Source organism: Podarcis vaucheri, assembly GCF_965113315.1.
Source record: "Podarcis vaucheri genome assembly, chromosome: 14".
In the NCBI taxonomy this organism is placed as follows: domain Eukaryota; kingdom Metazoa; phylum Chordata; class Lepidosauria; order Squamata; family Lacertidae; genus Podarcis; species Podarcis vaucheri.
The window spans coordinates 5,775,465-5,800,617 of NC_138752.1; the positions used below are offsets into that span (position 1 = coordinate 5,775,465).

General features: G+C 42.9%; 1 protein-coding gene across 19 annotated transcripts in view; it reads right to left on the reverse strand.

Annotated features, from left to right (window-relative positions):
* The window catches only part of HERC1 (HECT and RLD domain containing E3 ubiquitin protein ligase family member 1), a 119,431-nt gene extending 96,898 nt beyond the window's left edge, over positions 1 to 22,533 (reverse strand). For 18 of the 19 annotated variants that reach the window (XM_082198181.1, XM_082198173.1, XM_082198172.1 and 15 more), the window contains exons 1-6: positions 18,330 to 18,414; positions 6,897 to 7,852; positions 5,022 to 5,117; positions 4,028 to 4,222; positions 3,481 to 3,792; positions 2,495 to 2,591 (exon numbers count right to left, since the gene is read on the reverse strand). In XM_082198181.1, the coding sequence (XP_082054307.1) occupies positions 2,495 to 2,591; positions 3,481 to 3,792; positions 4,028 to 4,222; positions 5,022 to 5,117; positions 6,897 to 7,826 (1,630 nt within the window). In that variant the 5' untranslated portion in view covers positions 7,827 to 7,852; positions 18,330 to 18,414. Of the gene's footprint in view, positions 1 to 2,494; positions 2,592 to 3,480; positions 3,793 to 4,027; positions 4,223 to 5,021; positions 5,118 to 6,896; positions 7,853 to 18,329; positions 18,415 to 22,441 lie in introns of those variants that run through there. The other variant, XM_082198174.1, reaches the window with a different exon arrangement.
* Positions 22,534 to 25,153: the final 2,620 nt, after the last annotated feature.

Consider the following 25,153-nt stretch of genomic DNA (forward strand, 5'->3'; position numbering starts at 1 on the left):
TGGCTGACAAAGACCACTTGACAACTGAGTTACAGAATCTCTCAAATGTGTTAATCGCCAATGGATACCAGAAAAACAGGGTTACGAAGCTAATCCAAAAAGAAACACCCCCCAAAAACCAAGACACAGAAGAAAACAATGGCATGGCCCTCCTTCCTTATATCAAGGGCACTACAGACAAAATTAGCAAAATCCTCCATAAACACAATATCAAAACAGCCTTCTGCACCAACCAAAAAATAGCCAATATCCTCAGAAACCCAAAAGACAAAATCCAGCTGGAAAACCAAGGGGTCTATGAAATACCCTGCAAAGTCTGCCCAGCCACGTACATTGGACAAACAAACAGACGAATAAATGCACGTATCGCAGAACACAAGAATGCCGTCAAAAAAGAAGAAAAAACTTCCTCTCTTTTCCAACACATGAAAGAAACAGGACACGAAATTAATTTTGCAGATTCCAAATTGCTCTTTAACATGGAACATCACCACAAGAGAATAATCATGGAAGCCATCGAGATAGAGAAACACCCTCACAACATGAACAAGCGTGACGACACGTCCCGCCTGCCAGACATCTGGAAATTAGCCCTCCCCACAAAAACCGACACCAGAACCAGAGGCACACAGAACGCCGTCACCAATCAACCACACCAGACCCAAACCCAGACCCTCTCCACAGACATATTACAGACTCCATCCAGTAGCCAAACTATAGTGGCACCTCCGGATGCTGCACCCCCCTGCAATCCCTACACAGATCTGGCTGGCACAAGGCACAAAATCACAGCTCGCCCCTATACACGAAGCCAAGCCAGAGCACAACTAAATGCAGCACAGCCATCTTCTCAGAAAAACTCTTCACAAGCTCAAGAGGTCAAGACACGAAAGCTTTAGCAACTAATCTACACTTAATGACCCACCCAGTGGTATTCAGAATATCACTCATGAAATCACTCAAGATATCCCTCAAGTAATTAAGGAACAAAAGAAGAAAAGGCACACTAATCTAGGAACTTCCTCTCTGCCCAGAACGTTGGAGGCTATACACCACACCCCTCAACAGTATTTATAGGAACTCAAACACCAGATTCTGCTCTGTTCCAGTAACAAGAAGCCGAAAGCACCAGCCTGAAGATGACGAGTGAGACCTCGTCGAAACGTCGTCCAGACACCCCGACTCTTACACGGGAAGACACCCGAAGACACCAAAACCTGCATTCCTGTACCCGTGAAAATCTACGAAAGCAAATATATATATATATATATATATATATATATATATATATATATATATACTCTGAAAATGAAATGCCTGGTAAGGAGAAAATAGGGACAGTGATTGAAATATAAAGAAGAAAGAATTAATTTATTGGAGGTTTCAAAAGTTGATAGTCTTTTCAAAACAAAGATATTTTGAGTCAAGTTAATAAAAACAGGAATCTTTTGCCTTTTAAAATTATGCAGTTAAGAAAGAATGGAATGGCAGTGAAAGGAGAGGTGAGAGAAAGAACATCTGAAATGCATTATTCAGATTTCTTTGAAAGAACAGATAACAGTGGTTTGAGATGGAGTCCTATTGCAACATATTGAAGCAAAGAAAGAAGAATATTTGGACACCCAAGAAACAGTTTTAACAATTTATTATTATTTATTAAATGTGTATACCGCCCTATACTGTCCTATCGATGATCAACAAAAAATAAAAACCCTAGACTTATGAGTAAAGATACAAGAAACATGCATGATAAATAAAAGGTAAAGGTACCCCTGCCCGAACGGGCCAGTCTTGACAGACTCTGGGGTTTGTGCGCCCATCTCACATCTATTGGCCGGGGGCCAGCGCTGTCCGAAGACACTTCCGGGTCACGTGGCCAGCGTGACAACGCTGCTCTGGCGAGCCAGAGCCGCACATGGAGCGCCGTTTACCTTCCCGCTGGTAAGCGGTACCTATTTATCTACTTGCCCCCGGGGGTGCTTTCGAACTGCTAGGTGGGCAGGCGCTGGGACCGAGCAGCGGGAGCGCACCCCGCCGCGGGGATTCGAACCGCCGACCTTTCGATCGGCAAGCCCTAGGCGCTGAGGCTTTAGCCCACAGCGCCACCCGCGTCCCTTGCATGATAAATAGTATACCATTAAATCAAAGTGTGTCTTGCTACTATTTAGATCTGGCCAATTACTTGGTTAAAAGTTTATAATAAAGTTTATTTTGTACAGACAGCGACAATTTTGCATGGGGGTCCTGTTCCCAGCCCCCGTGTGTGTCGACAGAGTGCATATAAACATGTCCCACCCTGTTTCACGCTCATTTTGTTGCCTTCTGGGTCCAAAAGGACCCAAGTGATTGTGCATCAATTGGACGTGTCTAAAATGGTTGCCGCCTGTACTGTCTTACGTAAATCCCAGTACCTTTCTTTAACGTTAGATTTTATTTCAATGAAATATTAATTATCTTCCTAAAATCACTGGGCAAGTCAAACTGTTTCCATTACCTAGTCTACCAAAGTCTCCTTCTCCCCATGTATACAATTCACCATCTTCTGTGACAGCAGCACTGTGCCGGTATCCAGCTGACACACAGACCACGACCTGCATTGCATGCAAAGGGGAGAGAGAGTTAAAACTAAACTGTTGCAGGAAATGCTGCTTTCAACACAGGAGACAAAATGAGACTTTCCTCATTCCTCTCCCCTTCCCCATGAACTCCACAAGGAAGAGAGACCTGACCAAGGCCTTGTAACTGCCACTAATCACAAAGCCTCAAATTTCAGCTGAAGTCAGTCCAAATTCAGAAAAACCACTCAAATGCCAAACCAAACATGAAAGTCCCTACACATCCTTCTGTATGGCTGCACTCCAAGCAGCAGGTGTCTTGGGCTTGCCACAAGCATCAATCCACTCAAGGTGAACATCCCCATGCCAGAGCCAAACTCTCACAGACATGACTGGCACCATCATTCTACATGCCTGGCCTGACTCAAGTGGCAAGTCCAATACCAACATTACACCACTGTCAGCTGGAAGCATTTTTCGCCAGCCTTCACACAAAGTGAATAACCTACTTTGTGGTTTTATGATAAGCACATTTTCTTCTGGTATTTCTAATTCACTGTGACCCCTCCCCCACAGTATATAAATGTTTTAAATAAATAAATTAGTACGACTGCAGCTTTCTAGACAGCACCAAAAGCTCAAATCATGCTTAAAGGCCAGTTGGGTTAGGGTAGTCATTTCTTAACACCTAAAGAGGATGTGGAAGGTGCCTCCTAATCCAGCCCCCAGCTCAATCTTGATTTTGGAAAACATTCTGCCTCCCTGTGAATTGAAAAGAGAGAACTCCACTGTTTCCACCCCATAGTCCGCAGCAATAAGGGACAAAGGCAAAAATGGATAACAAGAAACCTTAAAACACATGAAGTCTCCAAAGCAACACTATGAAAGAGGGAAAGTGCCATTCAGTTCCTTTGTGTAAGCATACCTTTCCTTGCAAAGGGCCCTGGATAAGTTTTGGATATTTCTGCGTTGAGCTATTTCCATGGCCTAATTTCCCATAGTCACCATCACCCCAGCTGAAGACTTCTCCTTCTGTTGTGAATGCTAATGTGTGGCCATCAGAACCTTTAGATGATGACACCTTTTTGATAGATCTGTGAGGCTCAAAAGTCAGCTTCTTCAGTGTAGATTGATTGTTGGAATCGCCCAGTCCCAACCTGCCATAACTGCCTTTGCCACAAGCTCGAACAGAGCCATCTGTAGATATTACAAATGTACAGTACTGGCCAGCTTCAATCTATTGTGGGAAGAAAATTAGAGAACATTAAAAATAATTTATTTAGAACTGCCTATAAAGGGTTATTTTAATTTTTAGAACAAGGGATCCATATATAGCTCAGGAACCACAAACTTGTAGCATGCATTTTTCAAGTTTGGCAGTGATATACAAAGTTTTTCAACAGTGAAAGCTTCACCTCTTCTTTTTCACTACACCGATAACACACATGCAAACAAAAACCCCAGTCACTCACTGTCTGAGCATCAGAAAAACTTGGAGCCAACTTGGGCTGAAGAATTTTCTCTTGTGTTCCTTCCACAAGTTGGTGGCTGCTGTTACTGCCCCAAACATACACTTCACAGGTCTCAGAAACAACAGGAGCATCACCCGTCTGAATGCTGTCTGGACTGGCGCATGTCCTAGAGTAGTCTGAAGCCATGCGACAAACCTAGCAAAATAGAAATACATTTCAGGAGACAGAAGGAACGCTGTGCTCAATTATCATGTTATCACTTTATTTCAAGCACCAAGTCTAGATTCACATGGGACTACATGTCCAATCTGTAAATTATATATTCTGAAGACTAGCAGCTATCACAAGTGGGGTGAGCGCCACTGCCCTCGGGTCCCGCTTGCAGGCTTCCCAGAGGCATCTGGATGGCCATTGTGAAAACAGGACACAGGACACTGGGCTGATCCAGCAGCCAGGCTCTTTTGTGTTCTTGATCACAAAACTAAATATGATAGTCCAGGGTGGGAAATTAAGATATTACAACACTTGGACTAGGTGTCACTTGGGGTTCCTTTTCACTCTATAATTCTGTGATCTGCTGCTTAGCTTTCCACTTCATGCTTCCCTTTTGTAGAATGGGAGTCACATATTATACTCCGTTGCTTCCTCATAGCCCTCAGCATGAGCCAAGAGCACCTTCCTGACCAAATCAAACAGCACAAGCACATCAACAGCTGTTCTCTGAGACTGCCCTCACCTCTGAAATTCCCTTTTTATATCTTTTTTATTCTGCTACTCTTTTATTAAACTCATAAATGCTTTGAGCCTTAGATAGAGGCGGGACTGAAATTCAGGTGAGCATCAAGACAAAATATAGGGTAGAAATCCATGGAAGCACTGGGACAACATCAGTGTGACTATTTTCATACTTCCAAAGGAGTGAGAAATAAACAACCTGAAGAATGCAGATTTAAAGAAAGAAACTACTCTTTAATTAAAGGTTAGATAGACATACCTCCTCGAAGAGGCACAAAGCTGCCTCGTAAAGAGAGCATAAACCTTCAGATGTTCTTGTTGGCTCCCTCCATTGACTTCGATCAGCAGATGAGCCCTGCAAAGTAAAACATCACAGAGGAAATAATGTCACTGCACACTGTTATTTTATCCTCTATGATAAGATTAGACGATTTCCCTAAATAAAACCAAAAAGAACATGGTTTCCTTCAAAACAACTACTTTCTTGGTACTTTCTCAAGTGCTGAAATAAGTATATGCACATTCCTGCCATAATCCTTAAGACAGGTTATAAAATCCCCACATTACAGAGAAAGGTGAAGGCAAACACACAATGTGGCATGGGCTAAAGCTACCCAGAAGCTTCTGGCTCAGAGTCCCCTGGTCACAGGTCAGGCTCTTAACTATACACCAAATACACCAAGCTGCTCAAAAGGAGCAGTTTAGAAGCATTCCTGCTAGTGAAATAAAGGCAAAGAACAAAAACACCCCAAGATAGATGTTTAATTCATGTTTTTGAAAAATGAAAAACAAGCCAGTTACTAATGAAATCTACTTCACAAGTTTTGCATTCTTTAAAACCACTGGGGGGTTGTATAAGATTACACATCCCCCTCCAATTGTTGAATACATTTATCCATGCACTGAGCTGAAACTCACAAAGAAAAGTGAGCCATTTGACAAACATTTCAAAACAAAGGGGCATGTCAGGGTTGAAAATGTGTACATATGAGGAAGGGGGAAAGGATTGCAACCACTTGCTCAAGCCACTGGATGCTTCTGTTTAAGTCTGCCTAACATCTTCATATTGGGAGTGAAAATTGGGCCTACATAAGGAAGTAGGCGTGATCTCATTCCCTATTCCCAACCAGTATCTCACAGAAAATATAAAGCCACAATTGAGTCCCTGTCTCCCCAAGCAATGAAACTACACAGTATGTGGGTAACCATTATTATTTCATAGTTTAAGAATAAGCCTTTAATTTGCAGCCCTACTACCAACATTTTTAAGTTAGTTATAATTTTGTTGGATCTTTAAAATAGTACCGTGAAGGGAATCACAGGTTTGAATTAACAAGTGTAATTTTCAGAGCAGAATGGAGCAGACAATTAAACTTTAATTTGCTTCCTCTAAATAAGCAGAAGTAGTGGGCAGAAGTATCACAGAGAAAAAATCTCAAGGAAGTATTTTTTAAAAACAAAAATCTTAAAATCCTTTATTATTGAATTACTGGATTGTCCCAGCTAGCTTTATTTGCAATGAATAATTACAACTACTTAACAGTGTTACAAGTTGCTCCTGACATTGTCTATCATTTCTGTTTAATAAAAAGGACAGAAGTTAAAGCCTATACAAATATTCAAGTATGTTAAAGTTAAAGACAAATTAATCCCAGTTCAGATATTCCTGATACTGTCATGCCACTTTGGCCTCATGCAGACTTCCTTTTGCGCTGTGCTTTCCTGACAGGTTCGTGCTTTAAAATCCCATGTCAGAGCACTTTTTTTTTCATCCTGGCGCTTTACCTGGGAAAAATCATGTTACCACTGAATCAGAATAAACGGCAATGTATGAAAAACCTGACTGCCATTTGCTCCAATTTAGCACTAAAACGCGGGTTTTCCCAGGGAAAACACTGGAACGGGGGGGGGGGACACCTTCACACACAGAGCTTTAATGCATGGACCTGGGCTTAGAAACATGACATAAAATGCAGTCTGGATGAGCCCTAAGTACAACTCATGCCAATCCACAATCCAGGCACACAGGGACTCCAAAACTTCTATAAATCTCAATGATGCAGTGAATCTGTTAATGGAAGTAAGAGCCAAGAATTAAGAAAATCAATTTGAAGTATACATTCTGCATACATACCAATGACCGCCTCATTTGCATCAATATGTTCATGAAACAATCAAAACTGATCATCCCCTCCTGTGTATGCAGCATTTTGTTCTTCTCCATTGTGTTGACCACGGCTGATGCACTTAGTGCCATTTCAATCCATTCCAGCAGATACCGAAGTGACCCACGCTGAGCAGCCAAGCCAAGCAGCAACTCAGAAGCCAACCTCCGTCCAAGAGTATCTGCTCCAGAGTTGGGAATCGTTACTCCTTTAAGAAATGTTGTTACCTGAGACAGGCAGTCCAGACCCATTGGTGGGATTTTACTTTCATTAGCTAGAGATAAAGGTGGCAAAGAGCTCACAACCTCTATCGCAGTGTGGATAACATCATTGCAAAGGCTAATACCAGGTCCTGAAGCAGGCATCATCCAGCTTTGCCGTAACAGTGCAAATAACAGGCTCAGTCCAGTCCGGACCCCCATTTCTATTAGCGCGTCTGTACTTGACCTTGGCCGCTCACTAACGGAATGGATGTCTGTTGACCCAGAACTGCTTTCTGGAGAATGCTGCTGCTGTTTCACCTTGCCTTTATCATGATATTTATTAGAAAGTGCATAAAAGATGCGTTGTAACACAAGCAAACGTTTGCGAAGTGCTCCAGCAAATGGAGAGTCTGAGCACACCATCTTAGCCAGAGCCAGCTGGCTGCTAAGAAGGGCATCCAAATAGTGGTCCTGTTCATCGCTTGATAAGGACTCCCGTTCAAAATCTGGTAGCTGAGGTCCTTTGAGACAGAGAACCTGCTGAGGCAATGGTACTACTTCTTTATTACTGACTAATTTAGCATATAAGATGGAGACTCCTTCCCTTGTAGCAATAGATTCACTATCTTCTGTGATCCACGAGCTATTTAGATGTTCAAGCCATTTCAGCTTCACTGGTGGAACCATGGCTGCCATGTTGGTTTATTCACCTGCCATTAGTCCTACAAATAGAAAAGAAGATATTTATTAAACAAACAATGGCCTAGTTGTACAAAAATCCAGTTTTTAAAGATCAACACTGGACGCAGGTCCATAAATTATCCGCTTAATGCTTATTTAAAGTTGAAGAGAAAAGGATCTATGTTACATGCCACTGTTCTCCCTGAATTAAGGATTGTTGATATTTAAAGCTGAGCATAAGCTCATCCATGATTTTAGGGAAATCTGCTGCGATAGTATGTCAAGCATTACCCAAAGGTTCTTCCATAAACACGCACAATTTTGTTCCTCAAAAACCTACCAGTAATGCCCTCAAAAGAAGGGGTCAAGATACACATTCACAAGAGGTTTTTAAGGACTATAATTGTTAAGTATAGCAAGCAATGTTCTCAGAACTGGTAGCAATAAAGAGCACCTTCTAGTTGTAAACTCTCATAACCTCCAGCTACAAGGATAACCACATGGATAGTGCTCTTTCCAAAATAAGATTAAACAACGCTTACAACCACTGCAGCAAAAAGAAAGAAGAACAGGCTTGCTGGATGAAACCACATACTGGTGTCCTGCTTCTAGTGATGGCTGGACAGATGCCTCCAGGAAGCTAACAAGAAGGGTGTGGACGCAACAACCCTTCTCAACAGGCTGCCTCCAGGTTCTGGTAGTTCAGAGGAACAATGCTTCTGAAGGCAGCAATTTCCTTGTTACTATGACCAGTAGCCACACATAGATCTATTCTCTATTCATTTCCCTACTCCTTTAAGTTTACCATTAATCAGAACCAACAGGAAAACCTGAATCAATGAAATGAAAACTGATGGTCAAGCAACTTTTGATTATCACTTTCCTACAACTGGCAGTCCCATGGCTGTCAGGCAAAGAAGCAATGACCAAGAGTGGACTAACAGGTACCAAGTCTCCCACTTTGTCTCCCTTGGTGCCCCTGATGCCTAGAACTCCCATCGGAGTTCTATTTGATGCAACTTCTTCTGAGTCCCTCCTCAAAAGCACCCTTCTTTTGTGGCTTCTCTGGCTCTTAATGCACAAAACTCTCCACCAAGTACACGCAACTGCATTTGCCTCTCTCAATCCCACTGAATATGCCCCCTTTCCTCTCAGTTGTCTTCTCCACCGTCAAATCCAGATTCTAAGAGACTCAAGGGATCCACTACCTGTTCTTTTGCTTTTGATACCCTACAAAGTGCCATATACATCAATGGTGCTATAAAAATAAGAAATTATAGCAACAACCACTATTAAAGGTAAAGGTAAAGGTACCCCTGCCCGTACGAGCCAGTCGTGTCCGACTCTAGGGTTGTGCGCCCATCTCACTTAAGAGGCTGGGGGCCAGTGCTGTCCGCAGACACTACCGGGTCACGTGGCCAGCGTGACAAGCCGCATCTGGCGAGCCAGCACAGCACACGGAAACGCCGTTTACCTTCCCGTTAGTAAGCGGTCCCTATTTATCTACTTGCACTTGGGGGTGATTTCGAACTGCTAGGTTGGCAGGTGCTGGGACCGAGCAACGGGAGCACACCCTGCCGCGGTGATTCGAACCGCTGACCTGACGATCAGCAAGTCCTAGGCGCTGAGGTTTTACCCACAGCGCCACCCGCGTCCCTAACAACCACTATTACTTTAGCTCTATTTTGATTTCCTTCAGCTAACCATAATATTATAGCAGTAGTTAATGCAATATACACTGAAGGGAGTAATAGCTTTATTTTTATATTATTTTTGTCATGACAGCTTACCATAACACAATTAAACAAAAGAGTTGCTGGAGACTGAATACTTTTATTTGCTACCTGCTTGCACATGACCAGAGTTGAGCCCTTGCCACCTCTTCCTGAGGTTCTTCTATCAATTACAACAGCCTTTGCTAGCTGAGAATGATGGGAGTTGAAGACTAAAACATCTGAAGGACACCACACTGTTGATGGCTTATCTAGAGAATGACTTCTTTCCATTTAGCAAGCAAATGGAGAAAAGCACTTATTTTTCAAGCAATCCTGAAAATTGTTCCCTTTTGATTTTGGAGCCCCAAATCACCAAGACACTCGGCTTAACTTGTTTAGCGACAGTTCCACGTAAATCTGCCACTTGCTAACCTCCTGCTATAAAGGACCTCATTCACCCTATGAAGGGAGTGAAGTTGTTGTTGTTGTTACTATTACCCCAGGAGAAGAAACAAATATTTTAATACTGTTTAAGGAAGCCCCACCCTACACACCAAAGTTGTTTGCTTCCTATTAGAAATAAGCCCTGGATGTGTTTATCTACTGCCAGAGCCGTACATCCTCCTGCAGGTTCTCTCAGTATTTAGTCAGAAGGATGTACTGTCTGGTCACAGATATCTTGCCTGCTCTCTATCTACCCCCAGCTATTCAAAACTTGCATAACTGGCTCATTTAAAATTGATGTTTACTAAAATAAAAGCCCACTAAGAGATTTATCATTCCTTTTTTGAATCTGATATTTTAACATTAAAATATAGGACTGGGTACATGTTAAAACACATGAATGAAAGTAGGGAACCTGTTTACATTTGAAGGTGACTCGGAAACTACAACTAATCCAGAATGCGGCAGCTAGTCTGGTAACTGGGAGTGGTCGCTGGGGCCATATAACACCGGTCCTAAACGATATTCACTGGCTCCCAGTATGCTTCCAAGCACAATTCAAAGTGTTGGTGCTAACCTTTAACGCCCTAAACAACCTCGGCCCAGTATGCCTGAAGGAGCATCTCCACCCCCATCGTTCAGCCCGGACATTGAGGTTCAGCTCCGAGGACCTTTTGCTGGTTCCCTCACTGAGAAAAGCAAAGTTACAGGGAACTAGGCAGAAAACCTTCTCGGTAGTGGTGCCTTCCCTGTGGAACACCCTCCCTTCGGATGTCAAGGAGATAAATAACTACATAACTTTTAGAAGACATCTGAAGACAGTCCTGTATCGGGAAGTTTTTACTGTTTGATATTTTACTATGTTTTATATATGCTATAAACCTCACAGTGGCTAAGGAAACCCAGCCAGATGGGCAGGGTATACATATTATTATTGTTGTTGTTATTATTATTAAGCATCCCAGTATGCATTTCAACTATCAGAGTGATTTTGTAGAGTTGGAAAAATAAGACATCAAAAGATTTAACTACAGTATATATGTCTGTATGCTGCTCTATGCACACACAAAATACCATAAAAGAAAAAACATTACATAATACCTGGAAGCAATACCAGAGCAACTTATTTTACAGTCTCACAACATTAGCCTCCTTTTCCTGTTTTCTGTGTGTCCTGCATACCAACACTTGTCATGAGAAGCTTACTGCAGGATGAACAACAGTCACATACATTGCTATAGCAACACTGCGGTAAGAAATCTGCAATTCAGTCCTCAAGCAGTTCAACCTGGACAAGCCTCATTACCTCATTTCTGTTTTGTGTAATGGAGAGTGGGGGTGACAGTGCATGGGAGACAAAATCAAAGAATATTTCAGAAAACTGAAGGAAGATATTAGACCTGAAGGACTACATGATACTAAGGCTGTCCCTTTTCTTTTATCTGTTTTTGCATTGTAATATACAACGTTAAAAGATGGCAAATGTTTCAGAGAACCATCTAGCCAGAGAATGCCATCTAGCAAATAAATATTTGAAATAACTTCAGCAAACCAGAAAACTACAATTGAGTATTTGAGCTGTACCATAATAGAGATTTCCTGCTGAAAATCAGAAGTCATAAAAAGGCAGACACACAAAAATTGGAAAAGAATGATATAAACACAATCATCTCTAAATGCTGAAAAGCAGCCAAGCTGAACCACACCCAGCTGCCTAGAACTCTATCCATAACGGCCAGGGAGATGTCACACAGTGGATAAAATAGGAAGAATTATGACCACACTGTCCCTCTGAGTCTTTCCCACCTTCCCTAATCTAGATGTTTTCAACTGCAATTCTCAGGAGTCCCAGTCAGTTCTGACCATATAGTACTACAAGGCGGGTGATGGGCTCTGTAGTTCAAAACATGCGCAGGACACCCTTGCTATCTGGCACAGGAAGTTCCAAGGCCTGTGAACTCTTTGTTACAACTTATCTAACCAACTCATGGCCAGAACTAGATGAGAAAAATCACTGTAGACGAATCTTGGAAGCTGAACGGAATCTGTTCCGGAAGTCCGTTCAAGAACCAAATTGTGGCTTCTGATTGGCTGCAGAATGCTCCTGCAGCCAATCAGAAGCTGCAGAAGCCCCGTCGGATGTTCAGGTTCGCAAACCATAACAATCACTTCCAGATTTGTGGTGTTCAGGAACCAAAACATCCGAGTTAGAAGGGTTAGAAACTGACAAGCAGGGTTAGAAACTGAGATATAAAAGATAGGAGCCAAATGGCACCTTCAATCTAGGTTATGGTCACCACAATAGAAACATTTTTTAAAAACAGGATTACAAAGCAAATGAATACAATATGGGGTATCTAGCTGAAAATGGAATAAATGCTGTGCACGAAAGACAATTTCTTTTAAAACACAGAATTTACTTTTCTATTTTTGCAATCTGTGGTATTTGGAAGGTTGTAACCAACCACAGTAAAACAGGTTATACAAAGAGGACTGTAGGACTTAAATTTAGGCATGTATAGGATAGTAACACCCAGTAAAATTCATGGTTGAGTCAAGATTTGAACCCTAGTTGCCCAGATCCTAGTCGTACAGACACACACTAACCACTACACCACACTGGCAATCCAGCCATATGGGTGGGGTATAAATAATAAAATTATTATTAATAATAATCAATTTCTTTATTTATTACTGTATTTCACCGCATAATAGCCACACCCCTCTTTCTGGCCCTAAAATTGATCCCAAAGCATAATCATTGCAGGAGCAATGTGGGGGCCTCCCGCGGGTTGAATTTAGTTGAATTTACCATATTAAAACGTTCAACTGCACACCAGCAGGTGTGGATAAAGGATATTTTTTTAAAAAAATAGGAGGGTAGTCGAGAGGAATCATGGGAGTTGCAGCCTCTGGGATTCATGGGATTTGTAGGTAAATGACAGGAGTATCTCCCTATGTAATGGCTGCCTTACACTTGAGGTAATGTACTTTGTTGTTTTGACAGGAGAGTTGTGTCTCCCCCTCCCCGTCTGCCAAGGGAGCCTTTGCTGTCTTTGAATCTCCAGCACCTTGTCAGGAAAGTGGCTCTCACGTCCACTAGGCTGTGCTGCAGTGTAAGAGGGTTTTTTTTGCAGGGCGGTGGGGGGGGGGATGACTTTTTTTAAAAAAAAAACACAACAACTTATTTCTTCCTTTTTATTTTCACTAGTTGCTGATGCTGCTCTTACCCAGCCCCAGCCCCCCCCCTCCCCATGTTATCATTCCTGGCTGTGAGAAAGGGTTTGTTTCTTTCACTCCCTAGCAAGAAAGGGTGTCCTTTGATAATTCAGCACATAATTGTCGCACCCCCCATTTTTTGAAAGAAAAATCAGCATTGAAATGTGACAATTACGTGGTGAAATGTGGTGGTGGTGATGTTGTTGTTGTTATCTCTCACTGGGGAGAACCTTTTTCTTTCAGTATGCAGAAGGGAGTCATAGCTTCTGTGATTAGTGGAGCTGCCAGTGAGGGACATAGTCTCATTCTGTCCATCATAGACCTGTAGAGTTGGAAAGGCATAATGCGATTATTTTCAAAGTTATATATCAATTTTACTTCTGTGAAGGAAAGCATTTCCCTGTAAATGGTACAGGAGCTCTCAAGCAAATCTTTAAAAAAGTAGGATGCTCAGCCGAACTCACGGAAACACAGCTCCGGAACCTCCCAGGTAGGTGCCATTGCCATTCTAAGAAAACGAGGGAGGTGTTCACGGGGAGTTCCGGCACCTATTTTTCTAGAAAAATAGCACTGGTGATGCTCCACCATTTCTTTTAAAAAATCCAGCATTATGATATCCTTTAAGAGACGTAGTGACCAGAATTGGACAGTATTCCATGTGTAGCTGCACAATAGGCTTCTTATGGTATTTCCAGTTCTGTTTTCAATCCTTTTCCTAAAGGTCACATAACTATAATTCACCCATTTTACCACTACCACAACCTGGATCAACATCTTAATTGAGCTATCCTCTATGAGTCTAAGATCTCATTCTTGGTCAGCCACTGGCAGCTCAGATCTCAATAGCATATACGTAATGTCAGGATATTTTGCCCCAGCATGCATCACTTTACATTTGTTAACACTGAATCAGATTTATCATTTTAATACTCATTCACTCAGTTTGGAGAGATCCTTTTGATTTTGGAGCACCTCACAGCCTCTTTTAGTTAAAAACTACCCCGAACAACTTGGTGTCATCAGCAGATTTTGCTAACTCGTCTCCAGAAAAGGCTAGGAAGATGTTCTGTCTCATGCTGCAGACTTGGGTTCACAAAGCAGAAAACCCACATCTATTAAATCTCACTCACTGTCACACATGGGCAAGACTGGAACAAAGAACTAGACCTGAAAGTGTTTCTTATCTATTTCAAGAGATAAAAATGTTTATTTGACTTACACACCACAATAATGTTTATTCGACTTACACACCAAATACACCATCAGATACACAAAATTAAATTTCAAAATGGGATACACACGAAGGGAAACCTCCCCCCCCCATCCTCCTTTTTGACTTAATTTCCAGTGTGGTCTCCCCACCCCCATGCTCAACCTGCATTCCTTTTTTTTTAAAAAAAAAAAAAGATGAATCCAACCTTTATTCTTCCAAGCAAGCCAGCAAAAATATTATTTTGAGACTAAATGAAAGGCAAAGCAAGAAAAGAGGCACTGCTTTACTGCTAGAGCCATTTCACTTTTGAGAAGCAAGGTCACCGTTAGCAGGCCTTAAATAATCAGCCAGCATAGGAATCAGCATCAGAAGCCCCACAAGTAAAACCACAACATGTCTCACAAAAAGACTGAAGGGATGAAAATTAGCCAGATCTCCCTTCCTGCTCCCCAACCTCCGCAATAGAGAAAGAATCCATTTGTTTGCAAACCACAATGTGTTTCTATCTGCAAAGTTTGAGATTTAAGAGGAGGGGTGAAAATCAGCCAGATCTCCCTTTCTGCTCTCCACTGCCACTGTAGTCCATTTAACTCTGAGAAAGAGCTTCTTCTCAGTTTACTTACTTATGCAAATCATACAGCAATAAAAAGGTTCTGTTTTCCTCAGCACATCTCCTTCCCAGCCAGAGGTGGTCTTGGTAGCAAACCATGCAACTGGAAATCTCTGTTTGGTCACCAGGGGTTACTCCTGAGTCGCAGAAAGCAACTGGCAACTGGTTAATTTTGAACACTGATGACAAGGACCTTTCTAGCAAGCTTAGCCAGGAGTAATTGCCATCAAGAGCCTCTTGCCACAGAACTGTCTCCTGCAGAAACCTAGTTATACAACTTCATTACAGTATGAAACAGCTGGTGCCTGTACCTACCTGCTTATATTCCTCTTCCCTCCCTCTTCCTTTTTCCTTTTGTATCATGTCTCTTAGATCATAAGCCATTATTTATAAAATGCAAACCATCTTCTGTGCAAGAAAGATGGTTAAAAATGTGGCAAACAGAACATACTTCTGAGTATATTTATCCCTGGGGGGAGGGGGGGGCTTAATTAAACAAAGACTGATGTACTACAAAAATAAGATTACTTGATGAATAAAAGGTTAAGGAAAACAAAGACAAAAAAGTGTGTGTATAGTTAGCTACACATCAGGATAAGTGAGCAAAGATTACTATTATTTTTAAGGGGAAAAACACATTAGAGGAGAAAGTGATATTTAAAAATACAAGCATACAGTTAGTATTTCATTTTGGTAGACTTGGATTCCAGTCTAATAGGAGCTCTAGAGGACATCAGGATGGTGAAGGGTGAACTAGACAATAAAGGAAACACACAACTGAAAGCATCAATACCATATCTCCTCTAGTGAAGTCTAGGAAAGCAAAAGGTGTGATTGTGATACGATGGCATCACTTCCCACATAGGACTCACATCCCATGCTGACATCACATCACATGTTGAGATTTACTAGACATAATCAGAGTCGGAGAACCAAGTATGCATCAACACTTTCTCCTAATCATCTAGTTTTGCCATAAGTATCTGCATGAGCTCACAGTTAGGCCATAAATACAAGACAAGGCTGTCTTTTTTGCTATCTTGCTCTGCATCTATATGGATTGTGCTATATGAACATACAAGAACCACCATCAATTGAGTGTTCAACACAACTGCCAATATTTGCTGCCACGTTTTTAAAATTTTGGTTCACAAATGTCTAAATGCAATGCAAGGCCTATTGTTACTGCTGTTACTGTTACTGTATTACTTTTGTTATACTTTATACATTTTAATAAAAAATTACAAGTCCTACTACAGAATCTATAGCTTCTTGTTTAAACACTGTAAGGCTTGAAACATGCATCTGAAGTAGATGGTGAGTGTTCGCCTTCTCTGGGAGTATTTGCCTTTTGCTGACGAACAAACAAAACAGCTTCCCAAACTGTGAATGAAGACAAACTTTAAATCTGCAATGCCCCAGTGTACAAGGCTACAACCCAAAGCTTGCTCCAACCACAGCCCTTAGAGGTAAAGTCCATGCACCACCGAACCACGGCATTCCTTTGCTCTGCTCAGGGCCAATTCACATGAACAATGACAACATAGTAACGCTCAGATGAGTTGTAAATTCTGGGGGCAAGATCACACTTGTGAACATTCAAGCACAGTGGTGATATAACTGCAGAACACCACTCAGCATTTTCTGAAGAACAGTCAACAGGGAAGCTGAGGCACCACAGTCCCCAAGTCTCAACAAACTGAGGCAATCAGTCTCATACGCCATCTCAAACTGGCTACCCTAGTACAAATCACAGTCTTACCACCAGCAACAACCAGGGAGGACTGAAAGAGGGGTATACTAGCAACATAATCTTATCTTGCTTTCCTGTTTATAATTCCTAAAACTGTGTCCTTCTCTTTAATCTTCAATGTGAGACTCATGCAACAGACAAAGACTTTAAAACTGAAAAGCGAATAAAATCAGTTTTGTGATTCTGGAAATATCCAAGCTTCTAGTGGTAGCTGTGTGCATATTTCAAGGGTTCACAATTGCTCACACCACAGAAGAGTTGGACTCTAGAACCCTTGTCGTCACCAGCAAAACAAACACTTATTTAGAATCCAGTATGCTGATAAGCTGACAAAAGCTGTCACTTCTCCAGAAGGTTAGAAAATAAATTTGCTGGAGATATTCTCCATGCAAAATCAGAAACACAGGGATATGTTTTGAGAGGAGCAAGAAAAATAAACACTTCAGCAGCCCCTAAAGATATGTCCATTTTTAACTGTTGTCAGCAGCTCCTTGTTAAACACAGACACACTCTTAACAAGCTTGAAGAAAAAATGTTGTCATTGTGGTCTGTTGATTGCTCTATCACTAGCTTAGAACATACTGAACTTCTGGCTTATATAAAAATACTATTACATCTATTTCAATAAAGGAACTTGGCTGTTGTTCATTCAGTGACAAGATTATAACATTATTAAAGGTGCTTCTTCAACTCAAAAGAAAACTAGAAGAACAGCAGCCAGCAGGTCATGGAACAAAACAGAAGGGACAGAATATAGGGTTGCTGAGTTTCCAAACCCATCTCAAATTGGGGAGATGGAGGGGGAGGTTTCCAATGGCAGCCATAAACACCTATACTTGCAGAATGGTCACTAGACATCTACCAAGACTATTACCCATCTCATATCATCCCACACTACCTAACCTGAGGAAAATATATCTTCCAGCATCTCAGGAAGAGGTCTCTCAGCCCTACTACAGCCAGTTCTTTAATGGGACATGCCAAAGATTGAACCTGAAACCTTCCATATTCTGCTATCATACCTTCACTTTAGCTGTTAGACATTATAGTCCCTTCTCTTAAGCATTGACAGATTTCATTTTTAATCCACATGTATCAAAGAGCCCTCAAGTGCCCTGAAATTCAGTTAATAAAAACTGGCAACCCTTAACTTATAAACTGCACAGGTTTCTAGACCCCCTTTTAATTTATTTAATGCTACTTTACATAACCAACACAAAGGTGCATTCAAAATGTCACACTACTGAGCACAGGCAACAGATTGTGCCACAAGTGCAAACAAACATGGACAATGCAGACTCTTTTAAATACAGTGGTACCTCCGGTTGCGCACGGGATCTGTTCCAGAGCTCCGGTCGGATCCCGAGGAATTCGCAACCGGAGGTGCCGCTTCTGCGCATGGTAGAGCACTTCTGCGCACATGCGCGTGGCGAAACCCAGAAAAATACTTTCGGACATGCCGTGTTTGCATCCTGAAGGATATGCAACCAGAGGTCTGCGCATCCAGAGGTATCACTGTATTACTGTACAGCATCTCCAATGTTCCAGAAAAGAACATTCTTACTAGAGTTGCCTGGAAACATTCCAACTTGTTCAATGACACTGGATCAGTCACAAGAGGCAGCCATGGTAGACAGGCGGCAGTTGGCCTAGAAACACATAAAAAAAAGGAAGTCTGGATAAGCCCTAAACCATACTATGGTGACACAACATTCCAGCAACCTCACAAATAATTGTCAACCTAGAAACAATGCCATGGTTTGCACATCACATTAAGCTAAACCACGGCTTAGTGTGAACACTCAGGCTCCCAGATAGGAGATTGTGGCTGCTTAGTTACTCCACAGTCATTTTGCTGTTATGCTGAGCTACACCATCATTTGGCTTAGTGTGTGGTCCAAGGCTCATGGTTTAGCTCTCTCCAAAACTAACCACAAGCTGTAACCAATATCTGTCCTATGATTTACAGTTTGTGGTGTGTCAGGAAGAGCTAAATCATAAGTCCTAGTTTGGACAACATACTAAGCCAAACTAGGACTTAGTTCATAGGAGAGAAGCAAAGCAGTCAGGATCTCCTCTCCTGGAGCCCACATACTTTTGCTAAGCCATGCTTAAGCTCAAGGCAATGTGCAAACCAGGCCATATAAATGTTAAATGATCACAGAGATGTTAGCAAGTAACCAATGAGCCTGAGCCTAAATCAAGCATCATACTAGCAAACTTCTTTAAAAACAGCAATCCCTCCTATTTATATAAGAAAAAATATTCAGAGCAGCCTTCACCAACCTTGTGCCCTCCAGTTGTTTTGAACTACAATTCTCATTAGCTCAAGCCACCACAGCCATATGATGCTGGGGCTGGTAGGAGCATGGCTTGTTGTGGTCCAAAATATTTGCATGGCACCAGAGAAATATGGTTAGCTAGAAGACTAGTAGTGCACAGATCAGACTGGTATCAAGCTGTCAATCTAGTCCCTTTATAGGTAAAGAAATATCCTCACCACAATAGACTGAATTTGAATTAATCATTAAAGCACTGATCTTAAGTTGGTATGTTGTGACCAAAACCCCATCATAATCTGTCCCCAAAGTATGTGGTGTGTGCAGCATACACAGCACATTGCTTTGTTCAGTTCAAACCATTGTTTAATTTAATCTGTAGTTTAAAGCAGGTTTGGGGAACCTTTGGCCCCCTACGTGTTGATTAAATCCTATCATAACAGTGCATGTGTATTTGATAATAAGTAGATGTCTGTAGGGTGTTTTTTAATAAATATTTTTATTCATTTCCAGATATCTGTTGGAAGTCATTTTGGGCACAGCACACTGTGGAAAAGTGGCGTATAAATAAAGTTACTCAATCAATCAATAGCTGGCTGCTGGCCCTACTTGCTAGGTCTGTCAGGAGTTGTAGTTCAGCAGCATCTGGAGGGTGAAAGGTTCCCCACGCCTGGTTTAAAGAGACATGGAAGACAGACAAATCCACTCAAAAAGTTTAAACAACTGAAATGAGAAACATTGAAGTGTATGGTGGTTTCACTAAATCCATAACATCGTACTGGACAATATGGCTGATTTTACGTGCAGTATAACATACTGTTTCTCTTGCCTTTGTAAAGTTTGCTATTTGATAAATAAAGAGTTCATTTTCTTCACAAAGTAAAATCCATGGTATCCACTACTCATTTATGAGAGGAAATAAGTTACAAAGAACCTGATCCTATGAATGTCTGCATGGAATATGGAATATAAGTTCAATGTGACAATTCCAAGCATGCATGCAATCCTTATGATCATTCCCCTGTATAAGACATGGGAATTAATCAAACCACAAAGAAAAGACTATACCACTGAGGGACTTGGAAGCTGCCTAAGGTCATCTGAGGAGAGGAAATGTCCCAGGACTTTGGTTGCCTTTGTACCTATATAGTTATGATGCTTGTTCATAGATAAGGGCAATGTTGGTGCCCAAATTTCTGAGTCCAGTTCCTAAATATGCAGCGCCAGCATAGGGGTACTTGAAGTTATTTTCCAGTTACTTAACTTTGTTACAAAAAGGCTTGCAACTACAGAATAGCCTAGAAAAGAACCTTCAATACTGTAAATGAATAAGCTGGGAATATTAACCCAATTCATAATTGTGCTATTTATACTAAGAAGCTTCACAATATTATGGACTATCATAGGAACACACAAGAAAAATAACCTCTCTTACCAATTTTCTGACACCATAACACTTGTTACAGCTTTATGTTGGACAACTCAAATGTTTCATTTAACGCCAAACAGGTATATAAGGCCCAGTGATGTGTACAGGAGAAAATTAGAAAAGTAACAAATGTATATATGGCACATCCAGTACTTTTTTTCTGGGGGGACGCAGGGGTATGCATATATATACATGTATACATGTTGTGAATCTAAGTTTGGTCTCATTGAGGGGCAGTATTTCAATATGAGTAGGAAAATGAGAGTCCCCCCAAACATTTTTTTTAGAAAGAAAAAAACACTGCAGTTGCATTCCTGGAAAAAGAAGAGAACTAGCCAAAAGAGCCACCATATTTGCTCTGTAATGCTGTGGAATAACAAACAGGTCCTCAGCAATGAAACCAGCTCACAACAAATTGACAGCTGGATATTTCACACTTCACATATCCAACAACAGAGAAATCCTGTGCACACAACGGACTATAGCAACAGGTGGGGGGTATGCCAATTTTGCTGGAAAGACCCAGATATGTAGGTCATTTAAATCAGGGATGGTAGATATCTGGGTGATTTGCAGGAGAACTTCTGACTCCCATTTGTTTTAACAACAATGCCTCTTTTTCCTATCTCAGGCCACAGAAATGAATAAACCAGAAGTCAATGACTGAGTTCAGTTCATTTCTGGTACCTAGGCCCAGAATGTTCTCAAAAGCAACCTGTTCTTTAAATTCTAATTGTATGTCTTTTCAACTGGCTTTGGTGGAACTTGAGGTTCAAGTAAACAACAAAGTAGATCTGAATAACCTCAAGTCTACCCACCCCTGGTTTAAAAAGCCTCCCTGGCACACAGGAGCTACTACCAGCTGCAGTAAGGCTTGGAGACTAATGGGGCACTTCAAGGAGCTGTTCAAGGGTGGATCACTTATTGTTCTTTCATTATATCTTTATGGGTGCAATTATAGTGCTCTGCTTTCACAGTGAGAGCATCTCAGATTAACCACTGCAAAATAATACACTTTTGTGGGAAGATGCACACAAACCCCCTTGGCCAGCCATTCCCACCATCCCCCAGCCCAGGTGGCACTCCACCCACATGGCTAGATGATTCACCCAAACTGCCCATCAGAAGCAAAAGTTGCAGACCCACATGCCACCACTCAACACATGCCGGGGGGCATTTACTGATGTGGGCCTAATTGCAGGTTTTGCTTGTGATTTTTATTTCAGGCAACCCACTTATGGGACACTTGATGTTGAAAAGGAAAAAATCAAGAATAACTCCACGTGGTTAAGCAAATTGCCTTTCAGGCTCCAAGACTGGAAGTTGAGGCAGGGATTTTACTGCTGAGAAAACAGAACAGAAGAAGGCATCAACAAGCTCCTGTTCAGCCCTAGAAACCATCCTCTCTCCCTCACAATTGATTTCAGATTGTATGGGCCTACAGGGAGGGGAAAGGGCCGTGTGTGAGTGTAACGTTGCTTACAGATCTGTGCGAATTGCTACGCGCACTGTCACACACAACAATAACAATCAGCAGCAAGAGCAGCAACACTATCGTAATATGGATGGCACTGACACAAATAAGACCACTAGCGACGGCGGCGGAATTGCCGTAAGAGCAGCCAAGTCCAAGATCTATTATTACACCAGCAGCATCATAATAAATAAGAGATCGTGAGCGAGATGAAGAGCGGCGTCGGCGTCACGGCGAGGTCGAGGGCAGGAGCGCCCCAAATAATGGGGGAAGGCGCCCAAATGGGGCGGGAGTCCCCTGGGTGCCGGGCGGGGTCGCCCTGGTCCCCCTCCCTTTCCGCGGGGGGCGGCGCCCCTCCCTCCCCACTCGGCTCCCCTCCCCCTCGCCCCTCCCCGGTGGCGGTTGCCCCTCCCCCCTCCCCTCAGGCCTCGCCTTCCCTCAGCGCGGGCGCCCGCGGGGACGCCCAGGAGCGCGCCGGGAGGAGACCCCTTTACCAAGGCGCGGTCCGGGCAAGGCTGGCGGGGCCCGCGGCGGGAGGTCCCGTGAGGCGGCGGCAGCGGCGGCGGCGCCCCGTCCTCCCCGCTTCTCCTGCTTCTCCGGCAGCAGCTTGTCAAAGGGGAGGAAACATGACGCGGGGAGGGAAAGAGTCGGCGAGATCTCGCGGGATTTCCGCAGGGGCCTCGCGAGATCCGCCGCCGCCTCTTTCTTCTGCCCCCCGCCCCGCGCACTCGCCCGCTTCAGTTTTTCCTCTCTACCTTCCCGCTCTTTGCCGCCCCCTAGCGTCAGACGCAGGGAGGGACGGCGGGAGGGGCTGGCAGCGCGCCCCCTGCTGGAGGGCGGTGGGCGCCTCCCGGGGTGTCTGCGACCCATCAACAAAATCATATGAATGTCATAGGCTTGGAGAAGTACAATTATTATCATCTCAACAACCAATAATAATCATAGTTGTTTTCTTGCTTTTATACTAATAGTGGTTTTCTGGTTCTTTTGCTTGTTTTTATTTATTTTAATACATTTATATTTCACTTTAGGGTGTGATTTTTTTAAGGAATCGTATCAGCAAACAAAAAAATACAAAAAACCCCAAACCCCAGACACCATGTTGTTGGGAAAGCACTTTCTACTCCAGCAAGAAGCTGAGGGGCAGCTCCAGCCCAGCGGGGTCCCAAGCTGCAGCAGTAGCCTCTCCGTTGGAGAGCACTTCCTTTGCATGCGGAAGGTGCCAAGGCCAGTCTCTGGAAAACATCTCCAGGTGGGGCTGGGAGAGCAATTAACTGCTATTAATTTATCACAGAATCATAAGAACATATGAAGAACATGATGGATCAGATCATCAGTCCATCCATTCCAGTTGTCTGTGGCCAACCGTATGCTCCAGAGGGAATCCCAAAGGCAGGACCTGAGGGCAACAGCACTCTGCCCACCTGCGATTCCCAGCATCCGGTATCCTGAGGCAGGGCTTGCCCAAGACATTTTAGCACCTGAGGCAAACCACGAAATGGCCCTCTCCACCCAACAGGGAAGAACAGGTGAGTGAAGACCTACTTCAGGAACGGGGTTGGGGATAAATATCGACTTTGGGAACAAGGGAGGAGTAAAGCCATGACAACAGTGGACAATGCATTCCTTGGAGCCAAGATACGCTGCCCCTGTAGATCTTGTGGCCTGAAGCGACTGCCTCACTTTGCCTCATGGGTAGGCCATCCCTGTTCGGAGGTGTACTGCCTCTGACTGTGGCAGCAGAACATGGCCATTGTGGATAAGGCTTGTTGATCATAGAGTTGTAGGCTTTCTTGTATCCTGGCTAGCCATACCCTCTGCTCCATGGAGGGAATCCAGAGCCATTGTGTTCCCAAGCTGTTCTCTTTCATAGGCCTCCCAGGAGAAAGAGCCCGCCATCCTTCCAGGGAAGCGGATCCCTTGGCCAGCCTCTCTTACTCTCATGAAGTTTCACCTAATGTTCAACCCAAATCTACCCAAGCTCTTAGATCTCATCTTGCCCTCTGGAGCCACAGCAGAAAAGAAATACTTGGCTTCTTGTGTGGGACATCCTGCTGGGTATGTTTCATGTCAAATGCCTTGGCTAGCCTTCCTCAACATGGTGCCCGCCAGATATTTATGGAGCTCTAGCTCCCATTAACCCCAGCAAGCTTGATCAATAGTCAGTATGATGGAAATTGTAGTGATATATATCAGCCCCTCCAAGTATCCCTCTTTTCCAGGGACAGTCTTGGGTTTACAGAAGCTGTCCCGTTTTCTGATTTGATCCCGGAATGCCCCACTTTTCCTTAGGGTGTGGAATTATGTGATCCCTGAGCCAAGGAGATAAGTAACTATAGAACCTTTAGAAGACATCTGAAGGCAGCCCTGTATAGGGAAGTTTTTTGACGTTCAATGTTTTATAATGTTTTTATATATGTTGAAAGCCACCCAGAGTGACTGGGGCAACCCAGTCAGATGGGTGGGGTATAAATAATAAAATCATCATCATCATGGAATAAGGCATCTCTATTTTCGTTGGAGGGCATTATTTACACACACACACACACACACACACACACACACAGAGCTGTACCCCTGCTAACTCAACTCTCCAACCCTCCCAGCCATTTTCTCCCACATTAACCCCTAGAGCTTTATTTTCCCACCCCATGCAACTACTAAGCTCACTTTTCCTGGCCTCTTGGGTTTTTCTTCATGGAAATCCAAGATTGTGACGAGGCACTGCAAATCATCCAATGGGGGCTTCCTCCAATATGGGCAGCCTCAGGCTGGGGAAGGGTGTTCTACGGGGCTTCCTCTGACCACAACAGGCTGGCTGGCAGGCAGGCTGGCAAGTATCGTGTCTGCCTGATAAGCAGTAGTGTGTCCAGGAGTTATGAATAACAACAGTGCTTCTGTTTACATGTTGTCCTGCATCATTCCATTCTTTCAGCTTGTCTTCAGAGACCTGACATTTTCCATCTTCATTTCAAAAACTGGACTCAATACTCCAGATGAGCCCTGACTAATGTGAAATAAAGGCAACTCTGACTTTCAAGTTAAACTTTTATTAATGCTGCCAAAAATCCCATAAACCATTTTTTGCAGCCACAACATGCTACCGTCTCCTGTTCAGCCACTGATAAGACAGTCCCAGAACATTGCTTATATAGACTATTGCCAAGTAGTACTTGTAAAAGAAAAAATTATCTGAAGAAGTGTGC